General features: G+C 33.5%; 1 protein-coding gene across 8 annotated transcripts in view; it reads left to right on the top strand.

Moving 5' to 3' along the window:
• LOC105231143 (protein bunched, class 2/F/G isoform) overlaps positions 1 to 15,428 on the top strand; it is a 255,003-nt gene that overhangs the window by 216,773 nt on the left and 22,802 nt on the right. Inside the window, exon 6 of one of the 8 annotated variants that reach the window (XM_049459883.1) lies at positions 4,729 to 5,491. The exons of the other annotated variants lie outside the window; for them this stretch is intronic. Within the exon in view, the coding sequence (XP_049315840.1) occupies positions 4,729 to 4,773 (45 nt within the window). The 3' untranslated portion in view covers positions 4,774 to 5,491. Of the gene's footprint in view, positions 1 to 4,728; positions 5,492 to 15,428 lie in introns of those variants that run through there. 8 annotated transcript variants of the gene reach the window in all.

A 15,428-nucleotide genomic window follows, 5' to 3' on the forward strand; every position in this document is an offset into this window, starting at 1 on the left:
TTAAAAATATCCACCAAAATCATTCGAACGGACTCGCGGGAGATGTTGAACTCTCTTGCTATTTTTCTAATACTTCCCTGATGATTTTCGAAGACCATATCCTTCACTTTTTTTAATATTTTCATCAGTGAGAGGTCGAAGGTAGCCCAGATCTAGATCTGGAAATCTATCGCTTCGGACACAAGCAGCAATACTGCAAACTACTAATAATCTGTGGTTTCGGCATCAAAAATAGTTCATTTGCAACTTTTGCCTTCATGATTTCGGCACCTTGTCCTCAATTTTTCGCTATCCTTCAGTTGAACAATTAAATTTTCAAAGTCATGAAACGAAAACGTCCTCCTCCATGTTTCTTAAATTTCAATTACAAGTAGCTGCCTACTTATTGGCAACTATTTGTTAGAGATACCAGCTTTTTGAAGTCAATCGCATCTGCATAAGTTCAAAAAATTTGCGCATAAATTCAAAAACCCAAAGAAATGTCAATCAATTGTCAAAATTTTCGCAAGTAAAAACCAGGTTGTCCAAGTTCACATAGATTCAAATATTCGCACACAATACTTTTGTATGTATGTATGTAATTAAATGGCGCTGAGTGTGTAGGCATACAAATTGCAGCCACACACTAATTACCAACGGCGTTAGAGAAGATTAAATAAAACATACAAAAACGTACAAACCAGCTCTGACCCAGTTTGTAAGCTGTCAAACCGTTAGAAACGTCAATTATAATATATTGAGAAAAAATTACTTAAGTTGTCTGTAAAGACTATAATGAATAGGTCTAGTTATAAAAAATAAAATTTGCAAAATTTTGAAGACAACAAACGCTCATTTCAAAAATTGAGCTTTTTAAGAGCTTTTATTAGAAATTTATGTGTTTGTTTTTGCCTGTAATGCTTGTAATGGCTGCCATAAAAAAGTTCTTCTGCAAATTGTATATTTGTATGTATATTCACAATAACACAAAAACTTAAAATTTTTGCTTACAAGACCTAAAAAATATGCCTACCCACTCCACTCGCAGTTGTTTACGTCGCTCTTTTGTCTTGCCGAGTTGTTGTTTTATCATTGTTTTTGCTTTTGCAGCTCATTAAATTCATGTTCATGCGCCCCAGCAAAGTTGTTGTTGCGCCGGTAGGCCCGCAGCAAACGACCACGCACAACGGTATCGGAAAAAGCTCATTTGCATGCAAATATGCGTGCGCGAGCATTCATCATTTGGCCAAGGTGAAAACCAAAATAAATTACGAATAAAAATCCGAAAAAGGGGCAAAGCCAATTGAAACGATCGAAAAACACCCAGCAAGCACACACGCACTGCAAGCAATGCAAAGAGGCTGTCAAGAAATTTCACATAAGAGATACATGATTAATTGAGTGCGCAACGTGTGCGTCGCAAAATGTTTTTTCTTGTCAATTTCTGCAATTTTTTTCAACAAACAAAATATGTTGTTTGTTTAGGATGTAGGGCACAGTGGTGCGATGTACAAACCGAAGTGAGCAAATCTGAAAAATTAAATTTCGTGTTCGGAAAGAAGAAGATGAAGAGTGTGGTTGAATTTCTTAGAGTTAAAATATTTCTATTTCCGAGAAAACTACCTATCCTTTGGGAAAAAGTTGTGGACGAAGCTGTAAGTTTAGATCTATAACTTTTGTTTCAACACCTTTTTAACATAATCTCAAAATTTATGAGAAAATTTAAAATATTCAAATTTTTGGGTTAAAAAAATGTATCTAACACAATTTGTATTAACACCTTTTTCACATATTAAGAGGAAACCATATTTCTACTTAATATCGAAAAAAAAGCTCCCATCTTTGAAAGCTCAACTTGCTTTTTATATTAATGCCTCTGTTATTATACACAGATATAAATTAAACTTAAAATACTTTTTCAATGAGTTGCATAAAAATATAAGAAAGTAACATTCACCGAAGTACAAAAAGCTTTCATCTATAAAAGCTTAGCTTGATTTTAATGTCATTTTTGCTCAGTAATTTAAAAAAATATATAAAAGTAGCTTTCACCGAAGTCACCGAGCTTACATTTATGAAAGCACAACATGACTTCAATATTAATAACTCTGTTATTGTGCATGGGTTTATATTAAATTGAAGAGAGCTTTTTAAATGAGTTGTATGAAAATATTAAAAAGTAACTTTCACCGAAGTCCAAAGAGCTTTCTTCTATGAAAGCTTAACATGCTTTTTATATTAATGACCTTATGTACAGATGTATATTAATTGATAAAAATTTTCTAATGAGTTGTGTAACAGAATACAAAAGTAGCTTTCACCGCAGTTCAAAGCGCTTTCAATATAAATGACTCTGATCTCCTATATACTAAGAAAGATTAAATTAAACCAGAGCTTTTTAACCAAAATCCAAAATGTATGCAAAAATACAAAAGTAGCTTTCACAGAAGTGCAAAGGCTTTCATATATGAAAGCTCAACTTGCTCTCAACATCATTTTCGATATTTACAACTTTTGTATCAACACCTTTTCCGCATATCAAGGAGAAAACCTCATTTCTACTTAAAATCGAAATTCTTTTTTCATTTTTTTCCACCAACCACACTTTATACTATATTCGATCTTCTTTTTTCGAAATTTTGAATTTTTTTCATTAAACTTCAGATTCGTACTCAGCGCCCTTAAAATCATTTATATAACAAATCCAAAATAGTCTCAATTTAAAAAAATTACTTTTGGGGCTTGATAATTAGCTACACCACCAAAACTTGTTAATCACACCTCTGTGCCGCGTGACGCTCATTTCAAATGTCACCGATTTGTCACATTGCTCATACGCCGTGTAGGTTTTTATGTGCAAAACACAATTTTAGCGCATAGACAGCTGCCAAAAAATTGCTCACAAATTACTCAACCTAGAAAAATGCGGAAACCTCTAACCACCATTTGAATATTCTAGACCTGCCGTTTTCTGCAATATTTTTATAAATATGTTTTTCGCATTTTATTAGCAAAATTTTCGATGTCACTTTTGTTTATTGCTCAGCCAAAGAAATGGGTCACATACAAAACGATGAGCACTTTAGCTTTGGTTTTTGTCTTTAAGTGCGCTGAATAAACATCCGCATTTGCATTAATCTCGTTTATTTGCAAAATCAATTTGATTTGATTTGTAAGACGTGAATTTGCTATATATAACTCAGCTAATAAGTGGCCAGTTTTATAAATATCACCAAGCGAATTCACGAAAACAGACTATTAATATCTACGAATCCATAACATACTATATAAACAGTTTACTTTCGCACTCTTTCGCACGGCCGACACTCGTGTCTTTGTTTATCCTTTCAATTTGTGTAAATCTTTCGTAAATTCACTGAATGACTTGATTTTATTGGCGAAAATTTTCCACATGCCCGATAATACAAAAATATAATGTATAGTATAGGTTGAGGAAATTTCCTCGCACATACATAAACTTGAACATTTTATGCTGTTATTGTCAGCTGTTATACATACATTATACATATATTTGCGATATTTATTATACCCATTCACGAATGTTTTTAATTTTGAACTGCGTGTTTGCCATATAAACAAGCACGATCCCACATTGGTAGTTGCACCATGTCTATGATACTCATTTGAGAGTTGTGGTTCACTTTGGACTAGAATAATAAGTGTTCTAGGAATAAAACTTAAGATAACAAGTGGATGTCTTGTATTTGTATTTTCCGTATTTTCATTGTCCTTGATCAAAGTCTATCAAAATTTGTTGTTCAAAGTTCTATATTAGTATAAATATGATGGTAAAGACAAGGCCAAAGTAACAAAAATTTTTAAAGATAACATCCAAAAATAACCGTAAATTTATGATCGTGTAAAAGCAGGCTGTTTTACCTAGTTTAAGTAGTTTAATCTTGAGTAGCTGATTTATTTCTTATAATGAAAAAATGCGTAAAATTATGAAGAAAATTGATAAGGATAAAATTTTTTCTCTTCTCCGAAAAATGTGTCCAAAAAGTTTTTCCCAAACGATTAAAACATTGAAATTGATGGCGATGTGAGTCTTGCCTTTCATATTTCGGAATTAGAGTACAAAAACAAATGTTTATCATCGAAATTCGCTTTACTGTTCTTAAAAATATTTCCCATTAAGATCTCTTGCATGCGTGTGAACCAATTGCGGAGCACTTTTGCCACTCTTTCAGAGGTACCTACAAATCATGCGTTCTGAACGTGAAAAACGTAGACCTATTGGTATATTTTTTACGTACTGAAATAAAATAAAGTAATTCGGTGCCAAGTCAAGACTATATGATAAGATCCAGTTGTTTCAGTCGTTGTATGAGAGCTCGTATTGGCGTGGTGAAGAGGAATCCGTCTTCGGCAATTGGTTGGTGAAGAATGTTTTTTTTACAGTCAAATGTTCAATATTGACTGGGAGCCAGTAACAGCTAACATCCTTAAAAGTTTCCGGCAACAACTGTAAAAAGTCGCAAAATTCGTTTTGGAGTGATCTATGACCTCGCTTAAATTCATCCTACCATCGATAAACACTGGTCCTTGATGAAGCCTAATTTCAAAAATGAACTGGTTAATCCACGTCAAAAATGTTCGCAATTCAATTTCATTTTTTCGCCGAAATGAATATTTTAAGTCACTGTAAACAATATATGCTTTTTTTTTCTTTTAACAAATTCAAAATATATAATTTTTTAATACAAATTTTATTTCTTTTATTTCTAGGTAAGCACAATCTACAAATTTCCCAACAACACCAATAAATACTAGATCTGTATGTAAGTCTTTTATATCTTGTGTTCATTTGTATTTTTCCAAGTGAATCGCTTTCAAGCGCCACACTTCCATAAGCTATAACAAATTCCTAGCTTGTTCTGACAAGCTTACAGCGCGCTATTATTGCTGGCAAATGTATACGTAATAGAGCAAATGAAAAATCAATAAAATTTATTAAAATAAATTGAGAAATTAAGAAATACGATGAATGAATAGCCAACGAAGATGTGTTTGTAGGCATGCAACCAGATACACAGTACGAGTGCAGTAGACGTGTCTACATCTGTGTGTGATGTAGTCGTAATATATTTCAAAGGGCGCACGTTTTGATCTAATGATAGTTATCTGCTTAGAATAGCCCTCAAAGATGAAGCATTTTTCATTTCCCGCCAAAAGAGCACCGATTGCAATTGCATTCATCGACTATGTATTACTGCTGAGAGCGTTAAGGCAGAATGAGGCACGCTTTCTTTATACCTTTTCACGCCCCCATACAAAGGGCTGCATATTCAAAGCACAATATTTATATATTTTTGTTTCTTTATTGAAACTGAGCGCGTGTCAGCCCACGTCAAAAGACAAATCATTGTGTAAATATTACAAAACAAAGAGAAACCACAGCAGAAGACACATGAATGCAAATGAAATATGCTTTTGAGTAAATTTTGTGACTCGTATGTTTTATATACGACTGATATTTTGTGTACACCTCTTAAGTAAATATATACGAAAGCATTTATAACCACTGTAATACTTCATCGGCGAAGGATTTTCATAACAAAGATTACAAACACACATTGTGAGTTATCTGAGAAAAAGTTTTTAGCCTTGAATTTTTTGTTTGATTGGACTTGAAATAATCACATCAATTCCTATAAAAATATGTATGAATTGTTATCGAAATTTTAAATAACAATATGCCCTTTTAAAGGCTCAACATATCACCAATCACTCTAATTCACACTTGAGTTATTTGCGGTTCTTATTATTATTTTTTTTCACGCATTTTACTAATCGAGTGTTTGCATATAGCACTTTTGACTCCTTTCAAAGTCTGCAAAATATACACAGTATGTATGTATTTCAACATAGTATTCTTACATATGTCTCTAAGCTTTCATTGGCAATCAAAAATAGTTTTTTCTAATCAACAAGTAAAAATATCAATGTAAATATATGTATAGACTTAGTGCACAGTGACTCCTCCTCGTACTTTGTACAGCAGTTCATTCATTGAAATTTATGCTGGACATTTTTGCGTCGCTAAAGCGCGTCGTTGTTTCTTTCCAAAGAAAGCTTGAATATTTTAAGTTATGCTTACATATTTATATATTTCTGGTACATGTTGACTTACATGATGCTATCAGTGGTTCTTGGACGAATTGTGGGGCCCTTTTAAAGAGTTGTATGGAAAAATACAAAAGTCCAAAGAGCTTTCATCTATGAAAGCTCAGCATGATTTCAATATAAATGAATCTGTTATTATATGTGTACACAGAGATAAATGAAATTGAAAAGAATTTTTGAAATTACATGATTTCAATTTTTGCTCAGTTTATTTAAAAACAAAAATAAGTAGCTTTCACTGTGGTCTAAAGAGCTTACATCTATAAAAGCTCAATAAGCTTTTAATATTAATGACTCAGTTATTATATACAAAGATAGATTAAAATAAAAAGAGCTTTTAAATAAGTTGTATGAAAATATAAAAAGATGGCATTCACCGAAGTCCAAAAAGATTTCATCTATGAAAGCTTAGCTTGATTTCAATATAGTTTTCGCTCAGTAATTTGTGAAAAAATAAATAAGTAGCTTTCACTGGAGTACACAGTGCTTACATTTGTGAAAGCTCAACATGACTTCAATACTAATGACTCTGTTATGCTACACAGGTATATGTAGATTAAATTGCAAAAATTTTTTTTATTAAATTGTATGAAAATATAAAAAAGTAACTTTCACTGAAGTCCAGAGAGCTTTCTTCTGTGAAAGCTAAATATGCCTTTTATATTAATTATATGTATATTAAATTGATGATAGTGTTTTGAATGAGTTGTGTGAAAAAATACTAAAGTAGCTTTTGGCGAAAATTAAAGAGCTTTCATTTGTAAAAACTGAAGATGCTTTCAATATAAATGAATCTGATATCTTATATACAGAGATATATTAAATTAAAACGAGCTTTTTAAAAGAGATGTATGCAAAATTATTAAAAAAGCTTTCACAGAAGCGCAAAGAGCTTTCATACATTAAAGCTTGATATGCTTTCAATATCATTTTCGCATCAGTAATTTATTGAAGGCAACACATTTCATTCAAAAGCCTTTAATAATTATTTAATTTACATTTAAATTATTATTAATTTATTTATTTATGCTTTCATAGAATTATATTTTGATAGCGCTAATTAAATACTTTTTTTTTTGCAAAAATAGCGTAAACTTCGTTTGCGTGCGTCAAACTAAATGTAATAAAAACATTTGCAAGCATTTGCGGCAATTTCAAGCGTTCGCTAATGAATACTAAATGCTGTAGACGCGCCGACATTAAGGCAATAAACTTCAGGAAGACAAGCGTCTACACATACAGCTATACATATTTATATGCAAGTGTAAATAAGCAGAAGATGTTGTTGTTTATTGAATATATTGTTAGTAAATACTAATAAAAATGCAATGATATTAAATTCTTCCTGCCAACAAAATTGCTTGCTGGTTGGCTAGGCACGAAAACAAATGCTGCAATTACACCTTTTTTATCGCTTGTCGCTATAAATTTCATAAAATTGCTACATATTAAATACTTAATCTTTGCGTTCTTTTAATCGCTGACAGTTCTTTTTTCTTCTCTCTGTTACGCCATCGAAAATCTCGCGCTGAACCACGAACCAACGCGTCACGAAGCATTTTCGTTTTTATAAAAATTTGTGTACGATGAAGAATGTATGATGTGTTTGTGGTTTATTCGAACTCTTTATTTTATATTTTTTAAATTTTTTTCTTCACGCATTAAATTGTTTTCTTTTCGATACGTTTGTCTGTCTATTTTGGACGCGAAGCAATTTTACGTTGGCGTGTGACATTGTTGTTGACTTGACTATTTTTAAAATGATTCGCGCATAGCTAGCCAGCGCCATAGCCGTAGCCGTAGCATAGCGTCTTGCCATATTAGCACATGCCACGGAGCACATGTTGCGAATTCGGACATGGAATTCTTTAAATAACTATATATTTTGACTTTTACCCAGTGCCAGCGTGCTGCTAGTGCTTAGTGCACATTTAGTTTGGAATTATAGAAGAAATTATGTTATTTTGTTTTAGATTTGAGTTTTTTGTACTTTGCATGTTCTCTTATTGGACCTTTTTTTTTAAATAAATCATAACTGAAATTAGGTCATATAGCATCTCTTTTATTTTAGTGAGTGCCATTTTAATCTGTATAGTTTTAGCCTTAGAGTTAGAATATCTTAGTAGAAAAAAATTAAGAAAAATCGTGTCGCGTATTTCTACACGCAGCAAGCCTCGAAGCCAGCTGTTCTATAATTTTTAATTTGACGATTGCTCGAAATTTTTCGCTAGCAGTTTTTTGCATATAGTTTTATATTTTTTGCATACAAGTTTATATCGTCACCTAAAATGCAAAACAACTTATCATAAAAAAAAAAAATCGAAAATCGCCATAACCATATAGTAACCAATATATAACCATTTTGTAACCAAAACTTTTTGTTTCAATATGAGTTTATGATAACAAATATATAACCAGTTTATGACCAATACTCAAGTTTATATGAGTGTATGATAACCAATATATAACCAGTTTATAACCAAAACTCAAGTTTTATATGAGTGTATGATAACCAATATATAACCAGTTTATAACCAAAACTCTAGTTTTATATGAGTGTATGATAACCAATATATAACCAGTTTATAACCAAAAATAAAATTTTGAGTGGTTTCTATTATAATGTAAACTTATGAAAAGTGATGTTACGTTATTTTGCATTTTAGTTGACAATATGTGTCTATGTTGCTATCACCTTCACTTTTTCGCCACAAAAACATATGTCCTTGTAACAGATTATCACCGTGAAATCTTGGACAATGTTCTAAACGCTAATTTTATTAATTTTTGAACATAAATTTTGTTTTTGAAATCAAGATTTTCGCACAACTGTGTATGCTGTTGACAAATTGCTATATTTTATGCACAATTTTTGGGTTAAGGTCACCAAATGTTTGGCGTTAAAAGCGCACACCAACTTTCATATTTGCATACATACATACATATGATTTCAAATGATTTTGTATATATGTATATATACATATATATGTAGGCATGCAGTCTGTCAGTCAATTTGCAATTATACGTTTGAAGGCTAGGCTAGTGGGCGTGTACCCGCACTTAGCCACCTTGCATATATAAACGTCAACTTCATTTGAAAAAAATTGCTTTTGACCCCTGTTAGTGTGTTAAATGATTGTATAACACAAACCCACATCACATCACTTTTAAAATAGTACGTTTGTATGCCTGCAAAAAGTGCAAAACATATCTCCAAATTTATTTTTGCGTAAAAATGACGGGTTGACAGCTCAGTTTGACAGCATTTGAAAATTACTCACACAGCGCTGTTGCTGTTATTTGATTTTGTACAAAACTCAACAAAATTTTTTTGTATTTCTTGCTAACTTTAGGTTGTTCGCTCGCTTTTTGGCGCGCATGAATGTTCATTTGTGTTTACTAAATCTGCGAGTGAATGACAGGTGTTGTTGTTGTAGCTACAACTGTCAATAGGCTGTTTTACTTTCACATTTATTGTCAGTTATCAAAGTTTTCATACCACAACGTTTCTTTTAACGCCTTCGTAGGCCAGCATTTCGAACCAAGAAGCTGAATGTCGTTAATTTTACATAAAATAGTTTAAGCCAATTGCAATCGGTTGAAAACTCGTTCTAATATTAGTTCAATATGGGTTTATGGGGAGGAAATGATTGCAAAATTAGTACCAAATTTCCCATAATTACTTTATTATAAATTATAGGTGTTAGGTTAGGTTAGATGGCTGATCAAAGATCGCACACGTGGACTACTAAATGCAGTCCCTTGTGAGGCCATAGAAAAGAAGAACTCCTGTGTTCGAACTTATAAATTAGCAAAACCTTTAGTATCCAAAACGCACAGGCGTTTAATTTCCATTTCCGCCAGCTCGATGGGAAGTCTGAAGGTATGCGCTCCCAAGTGTTTAAGTCTTGATCTTCCAAAGTTGAAGAGTTGTCTTCACCTCATCTTCTTCCATACAGCTTCTGCAGATGACATCTGGTAGGATTCCCAGCCTTACTGCGTGGACGCCAATATGGCAATGGCCCGTTAAAAGCCTCAACACTGTGAGAGACTATCCATACTGAGGGCAAAGAGATCACTAGATCTCTTGCGATCGATCTTGGGCCAAAAAGCTTTTGCGACATCGCATATACCGATGGTGGCCCAGCACTGACCAAGCTTCTGCGAAGCTCAGCTAACTAGTAGTAGAACACCAGAAGATATGGGAGCGCCAAACCGCTTCCATTCTACTGATAGCGGCTCGAAGGTGCCTTTTCTTGCTAGCTCATCAGCTTTACAGTTTCCGGCGTTTACGCTGTGGCCTGACACCCATAACAGACTTATCATAAAGACACTAGATGCTACTGTTATCGAGCTTAAGCACCCTTTGACCAGCCCTAAACGCAATGTTAATGAGTTCAAGGCTTTCTGAGCAATTTTTGTAGTCAGCTCCATTAGTAGTAAAACTATTTTTACTAATGGCAGTATTTTCAGGCTCATTACTACCGTTCAATGCACACAAGCTTGCAACAGCAAAGCGCAATTACTTTTTAAGTAATACATAATTGTTTTAATGAACACATATACATACATATGTATATATACATATATGGCATACTTACATACATACATTCCCTGATATATCTAGACAATCCTGCATATGAATTGCAATTATTAATTCATTAATCTTCGTATTCGCCCACACAATTGGTTTTGAATAACCCATTTCGTACAGACAATATACCAATACACACATGTACATATGTCTATATTAGCCCCAATTAAAAAACAAAAGCGTATAGAACCGCAAGCACACGACTTTCTAGCCACAAAGTGCGACTTTTTTTCCTTTACCAAGTAATTAACATTTTGCCAACACGTGTATTTAATATAATATACATACATGAATACTATATAGTCATTAGTAGAAGAGACAATCTCTTTATACTACATACATATATACAAATGTGGCATTTTTTTATAAATTTTAATTTTCGTTTATTTATTTTTTTTTGTTTGCTTCAGCAGTCTTTTGCCAAAATGCGCCACACAAACTCGTAAATCACAGCAAAACGCTTTTTAACCTTATGTGGCTAAGTGTGAGTTTGTTTGCTTTTTATCACACATTCCCAGCGTGATAATTACCTTTTGCCAATTATTAGCTTCGAAAAAAATTTTGTTTACGGTGTGGTGGCGCCTGCTATTTTATTCCTTAAAACGGTTTTTTATTGGCGCTTGTGTATTTGTATACACGTGTTTAGGTATATACTATACCTAAATTCTTAGTAACCCGTGTCTTTAAGCATCTAAATCGTATAAAAAATTATATAACAATTTTGAAGAGGAAAACGGTGCTTTGTAAACACAATTCAAAGAGTGAAACTGAATGGTTTTAGTATAAATACCACTCATTCTTTTAATGCAAAAAGCTTCCTTAAACTTTGAATAATATAGTTCTCATACATGGTCACAATTTTGAGTTTGATTTTGATTAGTTTGTATGACAGCTATATGCTATAGTGGTTCGATTTGAACAATTTCTCCGGACGGGTACTTTGTATGACAGCTATATGCTATAGTGGTCCGATTTGAACAATTTCTCCGGAGTTTGTACCATTACCTTTAAAAATATTCCATGCCGAATTTCATGAAGATATCTCCTCAAATAAAAAAGTTTCCCATACAAGAACTTGATTACGCTCGGGTACTTTGTATGACAGCTATATGCTATAGTGATCTGATTTGTACAATTTTTTCGGAGATTGTGTCGTTGACTTAAAAAATAATCCATGCCAAGTTTCATGAAGATATCTCCTCAAATAAAAAACTTTCCCAAACAAGAACCTGATTTCGATCGTTCATTTTGTATAACAGCTTTATGCTAAAGTCACCCAATATCGGCAGTTCCGACAAATTAGCAGCTTCTTGATGAGAAAAAGATATATGCAAAATTTCATATCGATATCTCAAAAACTCAGCAGTAGTTCACGCACATGGCTAAACCGACTCAAATCTTCACTGTAATCATTTATATACATTTTGCGTATGCTTGCTTGTTCTATTGCTTTATGGGTATCGCAAATGTATTTAAATACTATTTTAAATTAATTAATTAATTTGTTTATGTGTGCCGAAAAGCGAATAAGCACATTCAACTCAATCAAAACATATAATGTACATATGTTTGTATAAAAATATCAAATTTGAGAATTTTGTTTAGCAGAAATCGAATGTAAATTTAATGCTTGGCAAAAACAAAGCCATAAATATAAACTATATTGCCAAGAAATTCATTAAGTGAATAAATTTTATTTTTCTCTAAGAATCGTTACATATTATATGTATTGCTTACTATATCTGACGTGGAAAGTTTTCGACTACTCATGCGAAAAATCAAAGGAAACCACACAGTGGTGGGCCATCAAATATAACCAACTGAGGACATTAAAAATCCTATTACTCTAATTTTACTTGTTTTGAGTGCTGAAATAGAAAATATTTGGCAAATTTATATTTTTTGAATATCGTCAGCTATTACTTTCTTTGGCTGTTGCTTATAAGCTTACATAACTATTTCTACTCCTTTAAGGGAGTTCCTCTGGTTAAAACCAGTCGTTGTTCAACAATTTTTTTCTCACATAAAAATTGAAATATTTTATTAGAATTTTTTTATTGTTAGTACGCTATTTAAAAAGAAATTCTGAAAATTTTGGGAAACAAATTTTAAACTCGGTCATTGCGACGCCATTTTCGATGACCACTCTGAAAAAATATGCATCCGCATGAGCCAGGATCTAAAGTGAAAAACATACTTGGACGAGGGGAAAAAACTGAGAAATGAAAATTTCGCAATATATTTTTTTATAGATATATTTTTATCATCGAAAAAAAACCTTCGTACAAGTCTTTGAGAACTGTATCTCAAAGACCTTGTAAAATTTCATGAAAATCGGTTGAGTAGTTGTCGGGAAATCTTGCTAACCGATTTCAAAAACACAGTTGCGAGAAAAATGCGTTTAATGACGGCGCACTTAGCCTAACTAGGCTCGAGCGAACAAGTTCTCAAGGCTGTATCTTCAAAACCATTACTCGGCTCAACTAAAAAATTTAAGACAATATTCTTGAGGTGTTGAGACGATAAAAAAAGCAATTTTTTGAAACCCGTAAACCCATGTAGTGCTACGATTCGCAAAGCGTTACTCTCCAGCATATCGAAGAAACTATAACAGTTGCTCAAACAAACGGGCAGGTCTTGTTGGGCAATCCTGCACTATCTTGTCTCGAGGCATCCGAAAAAGTGTTATGATTTTTTTTTTTTTACCCATTCACAATAGTAAAACTTTTCTAAAATATGCAATACCAAATTTGGTAGCAGTGAAGATAGCGCGGCTATACCACTTTAATGAGGTATCCGCCTACTCTCTTGTATGAATTCAACATGTTAACTTTGTTGTTGATTTTACATGTTATTTTTTTGACAAGAGAACACAAACGAGCAGAGCAATAGCGAATCGAAGACACCTATAATCACTTTTCACATTTCATTCACTTAAACTCGCAAAAATTCCGAAGTAATTTTTATTTTCGTATTTAAAATCATATTTTGAAAATATGGAGGATTTGCTTTTGCCACAATCTGGCAGCTACTACTTCGGCGCTAAACCTCATACACATATGTATGTACATACTATCATAAATATAGTTACTAACTATCTGCGCATACATTTACAAATTCAATATATGTACATATGTATGTCTGTAAAGGCGTTTATTTTGCGAGCATTTCTAATGCTTACACTTAGCAAACAAATAATTCATGCCGGCAATAAAAATGTTTGCCTATTTGCTCGCCAACCAAGATAGTCCAGTCGAGTTGGTAAACAAAATGAGCATTCACCATAGCTATTTTAACTTAGTGTTATTATTGTTTGTTGTTGCGCTTTACGTGCCGTCACCGTCACCCACTCCGTCAACGTCTTGGTTAGCGCACCACTTGTAATTTTCCACTGGCCAGCGTGGCTTACCGCGTAGTGCACTCTCCAGTGAGTAGCTGCGATGATGGCCTACACTCATTCAACTCATTGGTCTAGGCCTATTTAGCATGGCAAAGCAATCGAGCAATCGTACAAACAATTTCGAATGATTTCATTTCAATGCCGTCTACTACGGCCAGCTGCGCCAACTTGAAGATTGAGCGTTGTTGTGGTTTGTTTTTGCTTTTTTTTCTGATATTTGTAGGAAATGTTGAAAATTTTCCATAAGTAGGTGTGTATTCAACAGGCTGCCACAAAGCTCTCTTTGGGTGCGTAAACACGACTGCGGTTTTTTCGGCGGCGTTTTCTATTTGTATTGGTTCTTTACTTTTTCCTGTTTTTCGTGACTTTCCTCATTGGCATCAACTGTGGCATATACCCTTAAGCGCTTTTAAGACTTTGTTTACAAACAATGTTAGCCTTTTTTGTTGTTATTTTGTTCACCTAATGCGGCAACAATGTTGCGGATTATCAAGCATATATGTACATACATATATATATCTATATATAAAGGTATATATATTGTAAATTCATATCCGCCTCAGTATTTGCCTTTCATTGTGCATTTACTGTGGGAGGCCGCATAATCATGCATACATACTTATATAGTACATCCAATACATGTGAATTTCCATACAAACACACATTTGCAATTTATTACCTACTTAAAGGCGTGTACACATGTTACATACATATATTTGTTTGTATATGCCAAGTGAGCAATCTTTAGCGACACTTCTCCGTGCTGATAAAGATAGGGAAGTTAAACGCTGACGAGCCTTTAAGCCCAATCACTTCTAAACAACAAACTTACTTATATGCACATACATATGTAGCACTGTAAATATGTAACATTTCAGCTATATTTTCATATTTGCTGTGTAAGTATGTGTGCGGCGCTTGCCGTGTGTATTTGTTTGCCGGCTATCGCGCAATAGAACAGAACATGTGGCGTCTGCGTGAAAATACCTATACATTTCATAGCAGAGTTCAAGTCGTTTCACTCAAACCCATTTTGCTCGCACCACTTGACACCCCACCGCACGCTCCCTTGGCACACTCAGGCCACATCATCAGCGCGCACCAACTTACACACAGCTGAGTTGTAGCGCTGCTGGTGATTGAAAATGCGCTGTAATTTTCCATTCCTTTGCCTGTTCTCGCCCTATTGCCTTTGCAGTGGCTTTTCCACCCCTCACTTACTTACGTACATGCCTTCCTGTGCCTGTGTTTTTGATGCTGTTTTCCTTTTGTTTTGTTTTGCTCATTTTTATTTTGACTTGTTGTTTT

This window comes from Bactrocera dorsalis, chromosome 1 (genome assembly GCF_023373825.1).
Source record: "Bactrocera dorsalis isolate Fly_Bdor chromosome 1, ASM2337382v1, whole genome shotgun sequence".
In the NCBI taxonomy this organism is placed as follows: Eukaryota; Metazoa; Arthropoda; class Insecta; order Diptera; family Tephritidae; genus Bactrocera; species Bactrocera dorsalis.